The sequence below is a fragment of the Anabas testudineus genome, chromosome 14, assembly GCF_900324465.2.
Source record: "Anabas testudineus chromosome 14, fAnaTes1.2, whole genome shotgun sequence".
NCBI lineage: Eukaryota > Metazoa > Chordata > Actinopteri > Anabantiformes > Anabantidae > Anabas > Anabas testudineus.
The window spans coordinates 13,989,524-14,012,384 of record NC_046623.1 but is presented as its reverse complement, the minus strand read 5'-3'; the positions used below and the strand labels follow the sequence as shown (position 1 = coordinate 14,012,384).

Sequence of the window (22,861 nt, the reverse complement as noted above, 5' to 3'; positions counted from 1 at the left end):
TTTTCTCTTCCAAGTATTTGGCCTTCACAAGGAAAAGAGTGTCAACTCTCAAGGCTGGAAGTGAATGCTGTATGTGAATGTGTTTTTTTGTGTTGATGTGACCTTTTGATAGAAAATAGTTTTTTGTGAGTGAATTTGACATTTGACATCCTCATCTGGGGAACTTGATTTTCTTTTGTAAGGAAGTATCATGATAACATTATGAACGTACCCTGTCTGTGTTTGTGTTAGAAAGAGAGAGAGACAGAGGGAGTGTGTTATATAATACTGTTGTGATCATTTGTGTTTAAAAATAATATGTAACTGAAACTAGTTGATCTACCTGCATTGGGTTATTCCACTTTAACATCAGCAGTATTGACCACTGTATTCATTCTAAATATATGTTGCACATGTGAAGCATTTGAAACTTAACTTATTCTCATCATTCACTTTCAGTTGCCACTACTTTCTGTGAGTGTTAAACTTTTAAAGCTTACTTACGTCCATTAGTTATCCATTAGTGTCCATGAAAATATCCTCCAGGATGATGTGCTGTTTGTAAATGATTTCATCATAATGGAAGCTTAGTTTAGATCCCCTAGGGGCATGCGAGTGCAGTAAGGCAAACTTCCCAGTGTAAAAACAGAGGCAGATAATGTGAAAGTGCTGGTTAATGTAGGAATGTACTATTGGTTAAAATTCATAAAAGATTCACATTCACCCCGTCTGAGGTTTTCCTTCCAAAGACCAAGCTTCTGAAAAAGTATTTTCACTGTGTGTGGTCTCTGTGCACAATAACATACAGTCCAGTACACTCCATTAACCCTTCCAGCCATACTTTGTGTGCGTGCATGTGTGTATGTGTGCGTGTGTGTGTCACTCCCAACCCTGCCTTATGATGATGGATTACTGAGACTCATTGGAGCTGTTTGCTGCCTCTCTTATCCTCCATCAGCTGTGGCTCAGTGGAACAGTACTGTCCATTGTTTCAGAGGGTGGTGAACACACACACACACACACACACACACACAGATGTGTGTTTGTGTGTCTGTACTTACACACATGCATGCACACATCCTATCTGCTGCAACACATACACTCATCCAGACAAACAGATTAGTGATCCTGAATTGCCACCATGCTGGCCTGAGTCAGGTCTGCAGCTTATCTGCTGACCTTCGAACTTACCATCAGCTAGTCTACACCTGCTTTTTCTCACAGATATACTGACACACACACTCCGATACTCTCTGTGAATAGGCTATAGCCACAGAAAATATATTTGATCCATTTACACACAGTTAATATATCATGCAATTTACTGTATATCCTAGAATTCTTTGCCCCTCACAGGAAGAATAAGAGGTTCATATTGAGCTGTAACTCTCAGTTACCTCTCATCTCTTTGTTATCATCTCTGGTAAGCCCACTGAGCAACATGCAGGATGCCCTGTAGGACTTCACTTCCTGACAGCTTCTTTGAAATGAGACCATTTGAGTCGAGTCAGGAGACCAGGTGCAAAGGCCTCGTTAAACTACTGTGTCTCAGCCTTGAGTCCTTCCTTTTGATGCTCCCATGACATAACAGACAAGGATGCCCTCGCCGCTGTCTGTCTTGCGGAAAAAATTACACGAGGGAGAAATTCAGCCATCACTTGTCCTCGACAGAATCAGTTTTTTTAAAGTAGAACAGGGCAGGAAAAGAAAAGAAAAAACTAAAAGGCAACACCTTGACTCCAAGTTGCTCTCTGTCTCTGGTAGAAAATAGCATATCTCATTAGTTTCATGTTTTCCTTTGAATGATGCCCTCTCAGTCATCATGTCTCCTTGATGCTATTTTCCTCCCCACTTCTACTTTTCTATTAAACCATAATATTTCTTGAGGCCTTTCACACACCTCATAACAGTTTCTGTTCTGGTAAGGCCGAGGCATTTGCCTGATGGAGGGTACTGTGAGCGTTCCCTTACCACAGCATTTAGGTTTTAATCTGCAGCTACTGGGTTGAGAGAGAGACTGAGATTTGTGCTTTCTTTGGGTAACTTTAAAGTCTAACTTTCCGCTATCTGATCTGCTGAGGTGGCTCTCACTGCTAATGCCTTTTTAATTTGGTAATGTCAGTGCATGTGTTTATTCTTTTAGACCCTATTTATTCCGTCTCCTTTTCATAAGGAAGAGCCAACTAACACTAGATGACACTTTATGAACTACTAAAACTCAGTAGAAGAGGCCATAGTTTGGGTTGGTATTATGTTGTATACAGATGGATGTAAATTTATTCATGAGAAAGTGCAGTGAATTATTACTTTAGCTGGGGGGCATGATTCTAAGCAATTCTCCAACGCTGTTAGTCTCAAGAAATACTTTTGGTCTTTAAACGCTAAAATGTTTTGTGCCCATTTTAGCATTTACATTTACATATAGTAACTGAAAATGAAGACGTAAAATTAAATCTTCAGCTTCTTTAAATGGAGTTAAAAATGCCAGTAAACTGCTTTGAGTTGGAGAAATAATAAATCACAAAAGTATTACAATCCACTATTTTTTTATATGTTTGTTCTTAACTAATATCTTCTACTGTTTATAATGATGCAAATTAAATTTATTTTAAAATAGCAGTTTTTGTTCTGCTGTTATGATGCTGTTGACAACCTCCTGTAGTAGGGTAATTGTGAAAGCTGCAGTACAACATGTATGTGTGGGAGCTTCTCATGTGTGGTCTTCTGTAAAACAAAAAGGGGAAAAAAAAAAAAAAGTTTTTTGTTGCCTAATAGCATGCGACTAGGCTTATTGCTAGATCCGTTACTGAGCCTCTTTGGCTAGTCAGGTGGCAGACATTTTATGAAGTCAGAGTTGTGATCACTTGGCTGCAATCCTCCATCCCTGCAGTGTTTATGTACACGCATGAATTTCAGTTGTGACCAGTCTGGGTTTGTTCTGTGAAACGCTTACAGCTTTGAATATTGTGTCAGAGTCGTATTTTGCTGTCACAAACTTGCGGTCCCTGAAAACATTGACATATTAATATGGCAATTAGTACAGCTACAGCTGCAGCTTCAGCGGTTTGTCAATGAATTTTGCCGTCTTAGTGTCTTAGTGAAGGATTTCTACTGTAGTTTCACGCTGTCAGTGTATCTGTCAGCAGAGCGAGCAGGAGCTGTCCGTAGTGCTGAAAAGAGCCGGCTGTATTTGTATCTGTCTGCTCTGTTTATCTGTCATTTCTCTCTGCGAATTCCCAAGCAAACATTCACACCATTACTGTTGCTGCGCATTTCTTTTCTGCCCTGTTTGTGATGTCTGACCTCACTTTATTGCCGTCTTCCTTTCCCCTCCTTATCTCTTCTTCCCTTCTGTTGTTTTCTGCTCTATTTAAAGGTCCTTTGCCTCCCACTCCAATAAAGACACTTTTCACAAATTAGCCATTTCTTCTAACTAATGTTATGCTAATAAAAATAGTGCCTCATTATTATTATCATCATTATTATTATTGGATAATATTAAAGCATTTCACTTGATCCCTGGAGTTCTCTTCCTCCATCTTCACCCATCATTCATCTGTCATTCATGTGAAATGCTGCTGCTGCTGCTGCTGCTGCTGTTGTGAGCATGTATGTGTGTGTTAGTGACGAAGTGAGTGAGAGTGGATGTGCGAATGACTAAGACCTACAAGTCTCTTCGCAATGAATTGTTTAAAAGGCTTTTGCCCTTTGAATGCTGAGTATGTGTGTGTTTTGGCTGACTTTGTCAAGTGTGCAAGGTTTGATGCACACTTGTCTGTATGTGCATGCGTGGTATTTTTTTAGGCTTGCATTTGAGGTTTGAGTCAGATGTTGGAGGTGGGAAAAGGCACGCTGAATTGGTCTGCAGCAAGCTAAAGACTTTCTAGATGCTTTCATAAAGACAGATCTCAGCAGGTTATTACTGTCTCATCTCGCCTTCTCTCTGTCCTTTTTTATCCAACGCTCCCTTTTTGGTTTCTGGCAGTGCTAATAGAAACTGACAAGCCAATCCATGGGAACATTCAATAGCTTTGCTTTTCTTTGATGTATGTACAGATGCACATTCATGGTTATATTTTTGTGGAAAATGTGCCCAGGGTACAGCTCCTGGCACTGAGAACACAAATGTTAGTGTGTTGAATATAATGGAACTGTACAGTGTACACTTATTTGCTAAATTGGAGGGATCACTTGCTTGATTGTAATTTTTCACCTTCCCCACACAACACCCTTGACAGGATCTCACTGGCTGAGTGGAAACGAGCTTTCTGCGCCCAAGGGCCACAGTTTTTATGCATATAAACATGACGCATTTCCACATGTCAAATTAACCCCTGAAATGGCACATGGACCCAAAAGTAAATGTCTCATTCAGTGCATACATTACATTTATTTTTGGCATATTTAGCTTGATTCACAAAATATCTTATATGATTTCATTTCTGTGCAAATTTTATGGATATTTCTTTGCTCTCCTCATTCTTTTTGCTCTTTTTAATGCAAAACAGGTTACCTGTAGCTTTGCTTTGCACCATAGTTGCTTATAGTCATATCGCCAATCCAAATCTGTATACTAACAAACAAATTTGTATGTGGAAAGGAAAAGCAAATCCAGATGCAGCAGACAAACAGACCTTTAGCACAGCTCCTTCCAGTTTCTCTGTCTCTTCTGTGTGATTGAATATCCTATGTGTGAGGTGGATGAGAACAGTATTGATGTCAAAGAGAGACATGTGGATGGTGCTGTGCGTGGCTGACATACCGGCTCGTAATGGAGTGCCATCTGCACTGTCCTACTGGGAAATGCGGTGTGTGTGTGTATAAAATGCAGTTTGCACAGTATATATATTTGGTATTATAAATCTTTGTTTGAATCATTCTGTGTTTTTGTCTTCTGATGGACTTGATATAAAGATCCATCAGTCTCAGTCCAACTACTATTGATTGATATAATATCCCTGTTTCCCATGATGCATCAGCTCACAAATGCAGCTTACAGCATCACACATGACCTAAAAGGTAAAAAAACACAAAATCATTGCAGCGTATGTTGTCACTTACTCAATGAGAAAGTAAGACTGCATGCAGTCTAGGATGCTGTACCTTGAGGTACATGCTATAGTGCTCTTGCTAATACGTTCATTTATAGCAGGTTTCATCACCATTTTCAATCAAATTTATTACAACAAAGGGACCTTGAGTGTCAGTGAAGTAACCTGTCTCTGGGGTGACGGTGTCTCAAAAGGCGTTGAGCGCTAACCACATAGTGGCCGTTCTATCCCCAGTTCCACGCTTCGTGTCCTTGTAAAAACATTGAACCCCAAGATGTTGCTGGTGTTTCTTATCAGGACTAGATATTGCTTGACAGTATAATGAGCTTCCCCCACATTATGACATGAAATGGATCTATTAATAAGAAAATGTTTAATGATTTTTAATGTGATTTGCTGATCGTGTTTACTATCTGATCCATAACTCATGTATACTGTAATTTAGTATGCTATATGGGTTCACTTATAATGCTGATACCACTTTTACATACACATACAGGCACATATACACATACACAAAGAACCTTCCTTGCTTGTCCTGGCCTAACCACCCTTATATCCCCAGTGTGGATTTACGTAATCACTGGTGTATTTTTGCAGTGTCTGATGTGTTTGTTGAAACCCTGCTTTTCTCTGCATCAGTCCTAAAACTGCTCTGTTGTGATTACTGCAGTGTACTCTGATGTCCTCTCTTCCTGTTCCTGTGAAATAAAATCCCTGTATTTCATCTTTAATAGTTACTGACATTTTTATTTTGCTGACTGTGCGTGTGTGTGCGCGCGCGCTGACTGTGTGATTGTGACGTTATTGCTCTGGATACGGTTTCGCAAGTGGGGGCTGTCTTTTTCCATCTGCCATCTGTGCAGACACTGGTACAAAGGCCCATGGTATATGCAGTCCAGGGGGCTCCCCCCTCCTCCCTGTGTGTCTAGAAGCTACAGTCAGTCAACATGTCATTGCTGATCAAAATCAAAGATGTAGAGAGAGAGAGAAAGAGACATACACTGCCTTTTTCCACTGCATCCCATCACCTCCTTTTGTTTTGTCTTCTCTAGTGCTTTCACAATAACATTCACAATTCCAACAACAGTTCCTAATGTAAGGCTGCATCTAAACATTCTGTTATTATACATTTATCTGGAGATTATTTTGAGGGATTATTGAATTATTATCATTTAATTTCAGATGGCCATGATATAAAACAAGCAAGAAGCTGTAAAGCCTAAGATAACATATTGAGAATAAATGCTTGTCTGACTCTAAAACCCAGAGATCCTTAGATTTAATCATGTAACGCTATAAAAAATGGGACTTTTGCATGAAAAATGAAAAAAAAAAAAACTTTTATTCTGAATATGATTTATAGCAGTGATAAATTAACTGCTGCTTTTATCGATGCTGTTTACCAAAATGAGGTCATGCAGAAAACAGAATGTGGATTATTGAGTGTTTAGTGGCCAGTTTAGCCCCAGTGTAATCCATGTCTTTTTACAGATTTGCTATGGTCATCATTGGCACACTAAGCCCTCTGCTGCACATTGTAAGGCTGTGGGCAATAAAACTGTTCTGCGATCCTGATAAGAAAGCACAATAGCATTCGGTCCCTGTCTTGCCCTCATTTTCTTTTTTCTTCCACGTCTCCTGTTCACACTCTCAAACACTTACACTTTCTCTTCTGCCTGGTCTACTTTCTCCTGCCCCTTTGCAGTTCACATTCATTCCCTTTGTTTGTTTTTCTCTCTTTCGTCTCTCTCTCTCTCTTTTTCCTCCTCACTCTCCTTCAATTTTGCTCTTTTGTGCTCCGTTGAGCCCTCTTGGCGAAGCGTTAAGTGTATAATCTGTGATCTCATGTCTAGATGGGCCTCTCGTCTCCTCTCTCACTCCGCGCACAAAGGGACTGAATGGCCACAGCTCACTCAGGGGACACAAATGAGTAATGAGCCACACACGCTGACACACAAACACACACACCAAACAAACACATAACCACCTAGCACCTCTCCAGCACTCCCAGAGGCTTTGAAGTTGCATATTGATGATGCGAGCTCCAAAGGCTCAATTTAATGTGCAGAGGTAGAGGAGGTAGCTATTGACCATCCACTCACCCTGCTGACCTGTCATCTCTGATGGCTTTAATGAGCAACAGGTGTCTCTTTTGCCAGCTTTTGCCTTGATAGTCATCCAATTTTCAACAGTCAGTCGTAGTAATCAGCCAGTATAATGGCCCGTTTGACTACATAATGGGCTGTGGTGGGTCTGTGAGAGATCGTTCTCAATTAAATAATAATGATTTAAATTAATGTTGGGCTTTTCAGAATATACTGAAATTAATACTATAGAGATTAAAACAAATAAGTTTAATTAAAAATATTAATGCCATTGGTAACACCTGAGCCTAGTAAAATATCTGCTGTGTAAAAAGGTGTAAACATCAAATGATAACTGGTGATTCTTGTGTACATCTTTTAGTCTCTCAGAGGGATAACGATTGTCACACTGCAATACACAAAACCTTAAAAGATTGTCTTCAGAGGTTATCCTCACCGACAGCGGTGTCAGCATTGATTGCTCAAACAATGAAAATGACAAGTTTTTACATTTCTAACAACAAGTGACCTCATGTGGAATCAAATCGCATCTGTTCTGTTGTAGAAGCGAATGCAGCAAGGGGCTGTGCTATAGCCTCTGCAGGGAAGAGTTGACCGTGGAAGGTTTGACATTTAAAGTGACACAGGAGGCTGGTTTACATCTGGTCTCCACCGGTTTCTCCTAACTGTGACCACAATCTTGAACTTAAACATAATGAATTAGTTCTGTTTGCGTTGATCTCGCCAAAACCTTATAGTGTTTTTATAGTGATGACGATGTGAAAGATGTGGAATTCATAAAGTACTATTTATAAGTCTGGAGTCCTTTTTGCATTATTAATCTTTTTATCAGGAGAGGCTTGTTAGGACATGGGCTTTCAAGACTCTGACATGTCTGAACTGAAAATGGCATATTGCACTCTGAGTTAACTGAGAAGTATTTCTGAACAATGTAGCTGATGGGAAATGGTCAGATGGAGAGAGGGGTTTTACGTTTGTTTTTTAAGCCTCTTATGAGAGTTGGTTTTGGCTGGTCAAGGTGCCTGTTGTATACAGTTCAAGCTCTTTGTGGCATTAAGACGGTCCTGGCACTAACCCCCACCATCCACAGACTCTCACCTCCCCAACATATGCAGAGTGATGCCAAGCTGAGTGCCAGCTTCCTTCTGGGTCTGAATGAGCAGCACTGCAAAGCTGGTCAGGAAAGAAGTAGAAGTAGGGATACATGGGGGAAAAGTAACAAATACTATATTATACTATATATCAAAAAAGATATTGTTTTTTAAATGAGTTTACAATTGGAAAGGTGAAAAATAGCATCTGGCCAACACACTTCTATCAAACCCATAAATACTCGACAACATGAAGAGATTAGTCATCGGTGGGATCCAGTGGGAGATCTTACATTTCAGACTGTTACTGAAAGTCAAGGTTAAACATAACATACTCAGAGCTCTGAAGCAAGAAATAAGGTTTCTTTTCCTTTTCTCATAGAAGAAGGGGGACGTGTTCTGCCAAGACTACACAGTCTTATCTGACAATATGTGTGACGATCCCTAACCTTTAATGCTTGTCAAATGTCCATGAAACAACCTTGAAAGTTGATTGTGTGAAAGAAGTTGTCTTACTTGTAAACTGCTGGACGACAGTGTCATTGGTTTTCTTCTTATTCTTTAACATACAGCATCCAGCAGTACACCTGGGAAACAATAATTGTCATAATGCTGCATAAAAAACAAAGTCCTTTGACAAGTTGCAGATAGACAGTGAGGTCAGCTCTGTCACTGCCTAGAAGGGGGTGGCGCTACGAAGCATCTTTATCCTGAAGCTCGAGGCATAATGTTAGTCCCTGCTTGTGTGTGTGTGTGTGTGTGTGTGTGTGTGTGTGTGTGTGTGTGTGTGTGTGTGTGTGTGTGTGTCTTTTAACCACCAGGGTACATGTTGGGGTAGTAGAGGCCTCTTGTGCGTGCTTACTGATGTGATTACTTGTCCCTGTGCGCAAGCTTTCCCAGCAGGTCAACATCACGGGTACACAGATTGGAGTGACGAGAGAGATCGAAGGTTAAGAGTGTTTATGCAAAAGAATGATGTTCCCTCATAAAACTAATTAGTAATCTTTTTGTGTGTGTGTGTGTGTGTGTGTTTGCGGCGGTGACAGTGATGGTGCTTGAGTGCGCTCAAGTGTGCTCAGGCTGTTTGTGATCAACCTTATTGCCATTTAGGCAGAATGTTTATTCATACGTCAATTAAAAGCCTTACTCGATCTAATAATGGGTGTGGAGATGCTCAAGCATCTATCATTTTTATGGAAGCCGCATTAAATGGAGAACATATATTGGAAGTGAGCGTTTTCATATTGAACAATATTGTTTTTTCACACCAATTCATTTTCCCTTCTCTGTCCCTGTCCTTCCCTCTTTCTTTATGTTCATGGTCCAGACAGTTCCTGGCAATTGCCACTCAGGTTTTAGTCTTTTAACCTTGCCAGATGTTAATAATAAGCGAGGGATGATAATTATCTGGACACTTCCTTTTTTCACTCTCCCTGTGTTTCCTGTGCTTTTTTTTTTTTTTGTCTGTATTGTTAGTCACGAGACTCAATTTGTTGCCGCTGTTTGCATCACCCCTCTCATCGTGCTGTGATGTTTTGTACACGGGTGGGAAGTATAAGCAGAGAGAGATTAGGGTTGTGCTGTACATGTGTAGAGATGCCCTGGGGATATGTGCGTTTCTGTGTTCTAGTTGCTGGTGTGTCTGTGAGCGAGTTTCTACAAAGACTATCTCCGCTGTCTCCCCTTAGGCTCCTGTTGTATGGTATATTGAGCATCTTCAGACTCGCAGGTTGTATAGATGTTGGAGGACGCTGTGGCCCCCGGTGAGCTGTATAATTGGGAACCTCAAAGGAGAGGGGAAAATTCAATGTGGGATGAATTAATTCTTCCTGCTTTTATTCTGCACGCCTCTTTCAGGAGTTCTTTCTAATCTGTGCTAATGCGTTGGCAGAGTGCACTGGATCAATTCACTTGACTCAGAGAGAGTGAGAGAGAGAACGGGACATAATGAGGGTGAGAAATGACGGGCAGTCACTCTGTCCGATGGATGCAGGAACAATTGAATGGGTGTTATTTTAATGACAGAAATTTGGCCCTCCCAAAAAGAATCAGCGTTATTGATATTATGATTATTTATTGTTTATTACCAACATCACGCTGCTATTGGTCTCCCCAATGTCATAAAAGTTGTCTATTCCAATGTAATAAAAACACACATTTGTGTTATTGTAAGGGTAGCTGCCGAACTTGAACGGATGGGTTTGGATAAACCTTAATGGGTACTTCTGGATGGTTTTCCAGGTTGATAGTTCTCGGGGAAGAAATGTCAGTGAATGGTACCCAAACAGACACAGGTTGAGTAGACTACTCTGAAAGGTGATGCTTCACGCATCATCTGATTTAACATTTAGTAAAAGGCTTCAGACACAAATACATTCATTACAAAAGGACAAGGGACTGAACATTTTAGTGCTGCTCTTATTACTATTCATTGTATTAACTCACTCGTAAATAAAAAAATAAAAAATAAAAACTTCTATCACATATTTAAGGCCCTCACAACATGAAGCTCTTCTGCTATTTTGTTTTATTTAAAGGTCAGAAAATAAACCTACTGTTTTAGAATTTTAGAGCACAATCATGAAAATGAAAGTGCCCGGCTAGAACCTACTTTCTTCTGGCACCAGGTTTCCCCAAATCTAAGACAGATGAATCACGAGGTGATGGTGAAATATGAGGCAAGACAAGAGCCTCAAAAGGACAAAACTCACTGAGGTTAGTCTCTTAGTGGGCTAAAGATTGCTTGTATGAATAAGGGCCGCTAATGTTTTTCTTTATGTCAGTATTACAGCTTATAGTAGCATCAGAGACCTCAGTTATAATCAGTCAGTTAAATATATAAGTTTCAGACTAAATTCTCCAATTGGACATCATTAAAACCATTCAGAAGAAGAGGGTACAGCAAGATGACATAATTAAAAGTGCAACTGTCCAGCGTGAAACACTTAAAAACCCATGCAGAAAATGAAATCTGGCATTTCCTTGTTTTAATTACTAACTTAAAGAACATGTAACGTCATAAACATTAAAGTCTCATTAGTCCACACAGATATGCTCGTTTCATCTGCCGCTGCTTTTAGTCTCTTTTTATTGAGACTTGGATTTTCTTTCAATTATTATTGGCACACTGGGATTAATCAAGGTCTAATAATTAGAAGCTTTTTAAAAAACTTTCAACATCCCATGGTCTCCATCAGCAGATGGAGTTTGCACAGTTGCCATGGAGATGACTTACAGTAGCTGCTGCCAGCATGTGTCACACGGTTCTGAGTGGATTTAGAAGGAGGGTGACGACATTTCCATTGACTCAATAAGAACACTTTATTTTTAACAATGGCAGACCATGGAGACTTCAGATAGATCCAAACAGTGGGAACTAGTAGTAGTTGTGCTGTCGAACTACCGTAGGTGTTTCCAACACATTTTATCCAGGATAATAGATTGAGATCATTGAAAATAATGACTTACAGTATATTTTTTATATTTTTGACTTAACATTAATAACCTTTAATAGTTGTTATGTTTTACATGCAACAAATTGACATATGGTATGTTAATATGTTTTCGTGAATTGTTTGCCAAAATAATGTCTATAATTTTTGCTATTTATTGCAGCTAAATCCCGCTTTTCTTAATAGATCTCAATCACCCGATTGGAGCTATTTAAGGCTACATCATTATTATCCGTTGTTATTTTTGAGCCCCCACTGTTGCAGCTATTTTATCTCTAGGAGTCTGGCACTGTTACGGAATGAATAAATAAATAATAATTGTAAGCATGTAAAAAAAAAAAAAAAAAAGAAGCATATCTTTGTGTTTTTTTTTTAGAGATAAATTCTAATCATCTCATTAAAATACGAGTTTCTGAGTGACACTGAGTGACAATGCTGTTTTATTTCTAGCCCTATTGAGAACTGTTTTTCTATTTAAAGGTTCTTTCAGAATGAATTATTGAGAATAAACCCTTATTTAACACAATAAAGATTCAGTGTTCCTTTTTTTTTTCACTGTTAATTGACCTTGACCTTGTTATTCACAGACACCGACACAAACACGTTCTTTTCACAACATAGAGGACTACTTTCTCCTTCTCATTTCATTGTAAAACACGCTGACTGCACTGGGTTTTTCCATTAGCTTCCTTCTCTTACCCATACAAAGATCACAGTCACAGATGAACCTGTTTGATGTCTCTATTTCTGCTCGTAATCGTTCTCCTAATAACTTTTTTCGTGTTTCTGTTAAATCAGATTTAATTACCTCAGCGGTACTTTCTTAGCTTGTTGGTTGCTATGGCTACCATTTCCTGGATAGTGTGGCGTGCCGAAGATGAACTGTGTGGGTATGCTTGTGTTTCTGTGGTGCGTGAGTGTGTGTATTGGAGTGTGAGGCACAGTGATATGAAGGCTGCACTTTCACGAGTAATTACAGTGCAGCAGCCATTTAGAGACAAAACATTTGCACTCGATTTTAAAAGCATAGTATTCTCTGACTAATGCTGTCTGAGAGGACAGGGACTGAAAGGTGCGCTAATCAGTGCCTGTGTGCATCTGTACAGTATGTGCTCACATGGTTATGTGTGTACATGAGGGAGCAGAGGAGGCCATTTTTATACCTGTTGTATGTTGAGAGTCATTGTAGCTCACACAGGAGAGTGCTGCTCCTCACATTAGAGAGGAGGAGAGGGGAGACAGGTTGTGTTTGTATGTGCACAGATGAAGGACGTTTATTTGTTGCAGCATGTGCGGCCCCCAGCAGAAGAAATGCTCTCCTAACCACAATCAGCATCCATCAGAAGGCAGACTTACCTCTGCTACAGATAAAAGGTTAAAGGCTTCACTAAATCATCCTCTCTCTTTCTTCCCTCTCTTCTCCTTTTTGCTTCACCCCTCCTTCAACCTTATACTTTCCCTACCTATGCCCTTTCCTACCTCCTACCTTTCCAATGTCCCTCCTTCCCTTCCTCCTTTCCTTCTCCTCCTTCTCCACCTCTTCCCTCTCCCTCAACCCTCCTCCTACTCCAGCTGGTGGGCGGCGAGTTTGACCTGGAGATGAACTTCATCATCCAGGAGGCGGAGAGCATCAGCTGCATGGTGGAGCTGTTGTCCCATTGCGAGGTGACGTGCCAGGCTGAGATCTGGAGCATGTTCACAGCCATCCTCCGCAAGAGCGTCCGCAACCTGCAGACCAGCACGGAGGTGGGCCTCATCCAGCAGGTGCTGCTCAAGATGAGCACTGTGGATGACATGATTGCAGGTGAGCAACAGACAGATGGATGGAAAACTGTACAGCTGTGTGCATGTCGTGATTGTCACTTTCTTATGTACACCTATGCAGTCTAATGCAGTCTATATGGCAAAGGTATGCACAGCTACAACTGATGACCAGAGGGATAAACAAACATTTTGTTTGCGCAAAATGTGTTGTTAATCCTGAATTTACTGTAATTATTAACATGCTTGTCTTTGGTAACGATGCCACACGGGTAATATGTCTTTAAAAGCTTTTTAAACTCCTGCTCTAAGTAGTGGGTGGTATGTTGATTTAAAAAAAAAAAAGATAATTCCTTCAGAGAGCATCCTGCATTCTTCTTCTTGTATATTGAGGCTTTTTCTGTCTATTTTCCCTCTATGGTGCCAACAGGTGGTTTAAGAATTTGCTTTTTGATTGACTTGGTTACAATTTTTCTGGCAGTAAACTCAGCTGGAAGTGGCAGGTACCTTTATGTTGTTTACTTTGGAACATTTCTTTATAGGAATATGAAAAACCAACGCATACACCACAGATGTGGTATAGTGTATTATAAAATATATTAGTTTTGTCCAAAGACAATTTTACTTTATTTTCAGAAGATCAGAATCAATAGTGGAAGATGTGTTTCTCTAATCTCACAATCTGTCTTATACCAAAGCAATTCCTTGGGTGGATGTGTGTATTTCCTGCATTCACACATTCATAACCATGCACCAGGTGAGACCGCAGCATGTTTTTGTGTGTGCTGTGATTTGTGTGGAGGGCTTAATTATAAAACAGCAGTTTCTTTACATGATCATATTGACCTTGGCTTCCCTTTAATGATGCTCTGGGTTGTGTGTCTTCCTCCCTCCCCCAAGTCTCCTCTCTGTACTGCCTTACCACTGCAGAATACGTAATGTGTTTTATAACTCACCACAGCAGAGCATTCGCTGCTTAAATCAATTTAATGCCAATTCTCAGACTTCTTCTCTGAACCACGATTCTGAGACTTTTCTAAAACTATGTAAAATGACCTACATGGACTGATTGTACCAAAAACAGAGCTTAGGGGTTTTAAATCTAGGACATTGTGTTTTTCGTTTTCCTCTCATACCAAGCACCTCAGTGAGCTAGCCTTCTGCTTTATTCCCTATCGCTGGGCTCCGGCTAATGAAATATTGTGGGACGACTATTCATATCTAGCAGCCTAATGGGAAGGAAGAGCCTTTGTAAGCAGATTGGCTCACTCAGAGAGGCCCGTGTTGTACCTCTGCCATATTCTCACTGATGTGTTATGACTGTGCAAAGTGAAGTCAAAAAAGCCAGAGGGTCATTTTCACTAAACAAATGTCTTTTAGCACAATGCCCTTTTCAATATTCTGCTGAAATTTATGTTTGAAGACTTGTTTTTGTCACTATTGTGACATGTAGTCATTAAACAAGAGGTCTTTTCGTCAGTCTCAATGAGGTTGTTGACAGATTGTTACAGCAAGTACCTAGTGCCTGTTCAAATGTAACATAAAGGAATAGTTTGACAATTTCAGAAATATGCTCATTTTCTTGCCAAGAGTTAGATTAGACGATTGATGCTGTTCTCTGTGTCTGTTGGGTAAAAGTGAAGCTGTAGATTATAATTTCAGGAGAAGAATTTTTCACAAGGTGCTGGTGGATTAAACTTTTAGACAGTCGGGGTTTCCCTTCTCCAGTCATTCAGCTGTTTGCTTGTTGATCTGGCTTACACACAATAAAACAACATACAGTACCATAACATAATAACGCCATACAGCAATTGTACACAGTTTTTTTTTCTAACAAGAATGTTTCTGTGATTTTATTGACATTATAATTTCATAATACAACAAGCCTTTGTTTACACAATAATGTAGCTAACATATTTCACTGTTGTTTATTTAGGTAATAGCTGAAGGTAATTAACTCTTCCTCAGTGTGTTTTGTCTCATATGATCTAATGTATTAAGAGCAATATTCATGTATGCCAACAACACAAGGTATCACTCTGATGTACACATTCACTGTTTTAAGTTATGCTATGCACATTCACTCTGCTCGAGATTCAAGGTTGTGTAAATTTTGTAAATAGTGGAGGAGCTCTGAGTAGTTGGGGAGCTGCATTTAATAATTGATTCTTCAACACTCACAGTGTGTCAGTAGAGGGCCTTCTAAATACTGACTCACTAAGACATGAGAACACACACACACACACAGTCTTTTTTCTGACGTCTTACACTCTCTCTGCCTGTGTCTGGATTTCTCAGACCTCCTGGTGGACATGCTGGGAGTCATGGCCAGTTACAGCATCACAGTCAAGGAGCTGAAGCTGCTCTTCAGTATGCTGAGAGGAGACAACGGCATCTGGGTAAGTTAGTGCACATCTATCTGTGCCATGTAGGTCCTGAGAAACACATATTCAATAAAAAACAAATGTTAACCAGTGTTCATGGTTGTGTTTAGCAGCCACTGTGATTCTCTTTTACAATGCTATGTGTAATTCCTATTATTGTTTTTGAATTTGAGTCTTTTATGTTGTTTTTAAAATCTAAAGAAACTCACATCAATATTTCTGACAGGTCAGTCTTTTAAAATGAATGTCTATTCCATACCAGATTAATTATACAGCATGTTTTTGTTGGGTGTCATTAATCTGGGTGTCATGGGGTGGTTGTGCTAATATAAATTAATGCAAATGGTATTCGCACAAAGACTACAGTAGACGGTGTGTGTATATATCAGTGTTCTGACTGATTTGTGAGTGCATGTCATAACAAGGTCAATTTAACTCATATTGAATGATTTTCTTTCTCTTGTAATTGACTTTATTAATACAACAGAGGTTTGATTGTGGTGTTTTTCTTAGAGTAATAAGTTAACGGTCTAATCAGCTTTGAAGGTGAAACAACCATACATTCAGAATAGTTTTTCATCAGGCGACTCTGCTGCCAAATATTCAGTTCATCTTTTAATTGCTAACCTTTACTCTTATATACAGTGTTATAGTCTTATATTCATTGATGTTTATTTCTCTCTCTCTATACATTTTTCATTCAGTTTTAACTATTGATTAAACTATTTCGTTATGAATGTTTATGAATATTATTACATTATTTGTTTCTAGATGATGTGGTGGGAAGAAATGGGCCGTGCAGTTGCTGAGTCATGCTTACTATTACAGCTACAGTGCCTTTAAGTACCTGTTAATGAGATTCATTTAAGAGATGAGAGTTCAGAGTGCTTAGTGAAAATTCCACTTAAAGTGCTACTTTACTGACTTTTGTCATCATCTTAAAAGCCGCCTGTAGTTTGCTGATTGGCCCAGTGTCCAGTGGATTTAGCTTATGTTGAGTGGAGGCTTTAAGACTGAACTGTGGACATTTATGAGACTAAACATTCTCCTCTACCATCCCTGCTCACTGTAAGGTTGTGTGATGCCTTGTCAGCTGCAGATGCTTACCAGCTAAGTCAATATACCCTCATGCCTTTTCGTCAATCTCCGCTGGTCACTGATCAGTGGTCCACGGCAAGACCATCGTTTGTCCCTTGTGCCCTCTCTCTGTACCTCCTCTGTCCAATAACTATCAACACCCCATCCAGCTCGGCCCTATTTCCCTGTCATTCCTCCTCCCCCAGCCGACTCCCCAGGGACAGATCGATTAAGGGTTGCCATGGTATTGATGAGGTGTTGTCAGGGGAGGGCGGATGTGATTGAAGAGATATTGATCCAGTAGGATTGTGGTAGAGATGTGAGGTCATACTACGTATTTTATGCCTCTGATTTGCAGCATTTGCTACATAATAATGACAAAATCACATAATCTCTCCTCTCCTCTCCTCTCCTCTCCTCTCCTCTCCTCTCCTCTCCTCTCCTCTCCTCTCCTCTCCTCTCCTCTCCTCTCCTCTCCTCTCCTCTCCTCTCCTCTCCTCTCCTCTCCTCTCCTCTCCTCTCCTCTCCTCTCCTCTCCTCTCCTCTCCTCTCCAGCCAAGACACGCTATCAAGCTCTTGTCTGTGTTGAACCAGATGCCTCAGAGACACGGTCCTGATACCTTCTTCAACTTTCCAGGACGCAGTGCAGCGGTGAGACTGACCAATATATAAACACGCATCTGAGCCTTATTATCATATGTCTGTCTAATTTACTCTATGTGCATACAGATTATTAAAGAGTCCTTCATTGCGTTCTTGTTTACAGTCAGTCAGCATTTCCTAATTGGCACTTACTCCACCAGAGCAAATAGATGCATGCTGAGAAAGAAGTAATAACAAACTGAGTAGCATATTGATTACAATAAACCCTGGCAAGAGCTGCTCTGATGTGTGTGTCCTCCCCCAGGCTATAGCATTGCCACCAATTGCCAAATGGCCTTATCAGAACGGATTCACTATCAACACTTGGTTCAGACAGGATCCACTCAACAACATCAACGTGGACAAAGACAAACCATACCTCTACTGGTAAGTGGAACGCCAGTCACCGAGGCTATTGCATAATAAACGTTATTAAAAAATAATAATACAAATAAAAATACTCTGACAAAAACATGACAAATTACTGTTTTTGAACTTCAGTGAAACACATACACTCTTCAACACTTCAGAGCTTTCAGAGGAAAAGGAAACAAAAACAGCAGATTTTTGAATCAGTTCTTAAGAATCATAGAGAGACTTTTTTTCCAACACTCATGATATAAAAAGACTAAAAGATGCAAAAAATACCAGTTTCTCAACTGACTGTAGTCAGTAGATTTCACCTGCAGATGGCTAGGAAAAGGTTAAGAGAGTTTGCCATGGTGAAATTATGCCTTTAAATTGTTTTGTTCCAATATATTTAATTAGATGTTCAAAAGATATTCAATTTATAGCAATATTAAATCAAATAAAGCTGCACATCCTCCCACTGGACAAGCTATAACCACATAATGTGTGTTTAATAAATGACAAAAACAATTTGTTTTAATTGCATTTCAGAACTACATGTTCAAATGTTTTTTTCCATCTTGGGAGTTTTAATGTGTTCTGCTACCAATCAGACAAAATTGTGCAGGCCGGAGACACAGAGATGATCACATCTTCTAGCTGAATAGTCGGAAGTGAAATATCCCCCACTACAGAACAAAAGCATTCTTAAATCTTTCTTGAATAAACTCGGGTTTATTTTATTCTAAATTCCACAAGAGTTTCTTTACTGCAGCACTCGAGACGGTAAATATTTAACTCATCAGATTGACTGACACAGACAGGAAGTTAATAGATAAGCTGATAATGAATTAGAACATAACTTTAAATGTCAGGGCACTCCATTATGAGTGTGCTGCTGGGTGGATGCCGCTCCTCGATGGACCTCGCTGGCCTTGACGTTACTGTTGCTAGTGAAAGCCGTTAGCCACTATGAAGCTTCATTAGCTTTGACCTTTAATTTAATTGAACTCTGTTACTCTGCCGCTTGTCTTCTTCTCCCCACCTCTTCACTCTGGGATGCTAACCAGAAGCTTTCTCCCTTACACTATCCTCCCTCACAAACTCAAACTCTGATTAATTAATAGCACAAAGGTTTTGCTAAAGAACCAGGGAGCCAGTGGTTTACAGGATGACGTGTATTAGTGTTTTCTCCGGATTGCAGAGATGTGCTCTAATTGTGATAAGTGGTAGGGTGTAATCCTGTTTCCTTAGGAACCGTTTGTCAGGTTGTCATGGTAAGTGTGGAGCTCTCCTCTGGCCCCGTGTTATCGTTGTGCTCCAGGTGTACTTGCTACTCCAACCGCCTGTCTGATACTGGCCCCCACAGCTGCACAAAGGCCACGATAACACATTATATACAATCCTAACATGTACAAGAGTTTCACTTGAGAGGGATTTATACAGTATTGGCTTTCTGCTTCTGTCATGTGTGTGATCCTTCCGGGTCTACTTTAGTTGTGAAGTGTCTCTTGTTTCGTTTAGAAGCTTGAGACCGGGTTTTACATGGAGGTTACGAGTGTGGGAATCGAAATATAATGGAGAGAAGGGGATTAGTAGTCTTTCTCACAAACCCGAGATCTGGGACCCCTGGTGCTGCTGCAAAGAAAGCACTTTAAAATCCTACTTTCTGTGACAAGTATGAGTTTAAATAATATGATTCGTGGGTATGAAGGTTATCCTGCTCATATTTCGATAGGCAGAAATTCTTTCTGTGAAGGAGTTGACCTTTTTCTGTTACAGTGGTCGCTTACAGAAACTAAAAATATGATATTGTTTACAATAAAACCAAATCTGACAACTGGAACCAGACAGCATGGTTAAAATGTCATTTCTTTAGACAAATATTTGCCTTTGAACACTTTTCTTTTAATATCTATTAAAAATGTCAAATCATTCAGGAAACATTATTCAGTCACACAGAAACTCAAATGCTGTACTATTCATCAGGAAGCACTTTATTTTTTTATATTGAAAACTCAGATGTTCAATCAAAGACATACTGAAATAAACTCTTTGTGGTTCTTCTGCAGTTTTCGCACCAGTAAAGGAATCGGTTACTCTGCTCACTTTGTGGGAAACTGTCTCATTGTGACGTCACTGAAATCGAAAGGAAAAGGCTTTCAGCACTGTGTCAAATACGATTTCCAACCGCGCAAGGTAAGAAAACACTAACACACATGCAAGCACCTAACTCCACTGAATACTTTGAGGCAATTCTGAGTCTCTTTTAAACAAGACAGCATGAGAAGTACATGGCCGCCCTCTTCTCCTACAGTGTCTCTCCCTGCACTCACTAGGAGTGTTGATCAGTGTGGATAAGGTCCGTCAATTAAGACCTGCAGACTGCCCCTCTCCCGCACTGTCAGCATTTTGCCACTGTCCTACACACACGCACACACCACTGAATGTACACATACACGCACACATTCATTTGATGAGATGGCCTTCTGCAGTATTTGCTGAATCAGTCGGATCTCTGTGCCGCCTAACAAAGTTCCCAGTGGTTTAATTTGATCAATTTATAAGTCACCATGTCTCACAGCATTTTGTCCACTGTGTTCATGTGTTAATGTGTGCGTGTGCATATGACGCATATGCGTGTATGTGTCCACTCTGAAGCTGCACTAGCAAAATTCTAGCTTCCCCTCCTCGCCCTGCAGTCATTCCAGGAAACCTTTGTGTATTGTCACCAGGAAAGAAGGTTTCTTGACTATTATTTTTTGGTGCTTTTGTACCTTTACTTGATACTAGACTGCTCAAAGAAACAGGAAGCCAGGGGAAAGAGAGAGAGGGGTGTATGTGAAAATGAAAAAGGAGAAAAAAAACAGCAGTTGCAGCAAGTAAATGAATTTAACACGGTAGCTAATGCTCTTACAGAGATAAAATGTTAGAGAGACCGTTCTCAATATTGCAAAGACAGCAGGTGGTGCATATCAATATCCTTCGGTAGTTTGTGTTTAAGTGCAGCAATTGAAACAACACATTTCACTCACCACAGGCTTCAACAGGTTTTCCTTACAGTGGTCTAATTGACTGAACTTGCCCACCAACAGTGTTGCAAATAATATACAAAAACATCAAGCAGTGGAGATAAGGAAGGCAAGTCAAGGCGGCGCCTTTCAAACACAGAAGTGATTCAAAATGCTCACAAAAGGTGAAGATATGTGGTGAAACAACATTTAAAAAACAATCAAATTGTCAATAAATTCACTCCAAATAGGAAATAAAATCAATTAAATAAAGAAAAAATAAAACAACAGGAAAAACAGCAGATTTGAAGACAAAGTTGCTCACGTTGTTAAATTAAAGCATTGTTTCCTTCTTCTTGCTCTCTGAGTTTGTTTATTTAGATGTATCTTGTTTTTAAAATGTGTTTTCCTGTTTTTCAGTGGTACATGATCAGCATCGTCCACATCTACAACCGCTGGAGAAACTCTGAGATTCGTTGCTATGTCAACGGTCAGCTGGTTTCATACGGCGACATGGCCTGGCACGTCAACACCAATGATGTAAGTACACTGATACCGACTTACTGAACAGGTACTGTGTTATTATACATGATGTTATTAAAACCATTTACAGAAAAGATTTCAGAGAACACAGTTGAGGTAATAAACAACACAGTGGTTCAGATTTGACTATGATTTTTGAGATTATTATTGGTTCATCTGGGTAAAAACAGATGCTAAACCCAATTTGATTGATATTTTCCTTCTAAATAACCACTTCTGCACCAGCCTCAGAAACTCTTGGTCTGGCTCTGGCTCTGCTTCACATTTCTCTCCTATCGTGATATTGGCAGACATTTGAGGTTTGCCCTCTGCATTCATCAGCTGGGGCAGAGTTGCCCTTGGGCTCTGTTCCATCACAGCCAAACTCAACCCAAACTCCAGCTTCCAACTTTTTCATTTAGCAGGCGTCAGGTAGCTTGACCTCTCAGTGGCAGCAGAGCCCTAGTTAGCTCTTGGCATCACTGTATTTACTGTGGGCTGGTTTTTCTTCTATGTAATAAATTCCTTGACCTTGTTGGGTTATATGTGTTATAGTTGTTATAGTTCACGAAGCTCTCTAAAAGACTCGTAAGACAGAAAACAAACAGTACACGAGTGAACAGGTCTCAGAGTTTGTTTTGTCCTAAACCCTGAAGATAAAACTTGTTTCATCACTTTAAAGAAGCAGAAGAATAGGATCTTATTGTGATAAAGAGTATTACAGTGATGGAGTCGATGAGAGGAAGTGGACGGGGAGAATGTAATACTAGGTGATGGCAAAATTAAAACACAAATTATATCATATATCATAACTCCATTTGTTTTCACTGCCATCCTTTGCTGTATTTATCTCAGTAGAATACTATGAAGTTATAATAAGAAAATAGATAGATCTTACAATGAGAAGCTCAATAATAATAAATAACAGTTAATAAAAATAAAATAAAAATGTTCATCTTCAAAATGAATGTAAACAGTAAAGGACACTTTAGCCTCCTTGACTCATATCGAATAATGTTAAACCATGTTACATTAACTCTATGAGTTCCCAAATGTTCTTTGCAGAAAAGGCCTGAAATATGCAAATTAGTTTGATATAATCCTTTTTCGTGTATTTTACCTTTTTTTTCCAGAGCTATGACAAATGTTTCCTGGGTTCATCAGAGACAGCAGATGCTAACAGGGTGTTTTGTGGTCAGCTGGGAGCCATTTATGTATTCAGTGAAGCTCTCAACCCTGCTCAGATCTTTGCCATCCACCAGCTTGGCCCAGGATACAAGGTAAAGACGTGTGTTTTGCACATGCCTCCTCATAACTGTGTATGGGGGAGCTGTCTTCATCAGGACAATCTAATAGATGCACAAATGTTTTACATTTTTATTAATTTTCTCCTGTCAACCAGAACATCACAGCTGTTAGTGTCTAGTTCAAGTTC

The 22,861-nt window shown here is 39.8% G+C and overlaps 1 protein-coding gene across 12 annotated transcripts in view; it reads left to right on the top strand.

Moving 5' to 3' along the window:
• Positions 1-22,861, top strand: part of nbeaa (neurobeachin a) — a 77,362-nt gene that overhangs the window by 9,743 nt on the left and 44,758 nt on the right. For all 12 annotated transcript variants that reach the window (XM_026370884.1, XM_026370879.1, XM_033326328.1 and 9 more), the window contains exons 2-8: positions 13,254-13,485; positions 15,741-15,841; positions 17,459-17,554; positions 17,811-17,932; positions 19,966-20,092; positions 21,325-21,444; positions 22,560-22,706. In XM_026370884.1, coding sequence (XP_026226669.1) covers positions 13,254-13,485; positions 15,741-15,841; positions 17,459-17,554; positions 17,811-17,932; positions 19,966-20,092; positions 21,325-21,444; positions 22,560-22,706 — 945 coding nt within the window. The remainder of the gene's footprint in view (positions 1-13,253; positions 13,486-15,740; positions 15,842-17,458; positions 17,555-17,810; positions 17,933-19,965; positions 20,093-21,324; positions 21,445-22,559; positions 22,707-22,861) is intronic.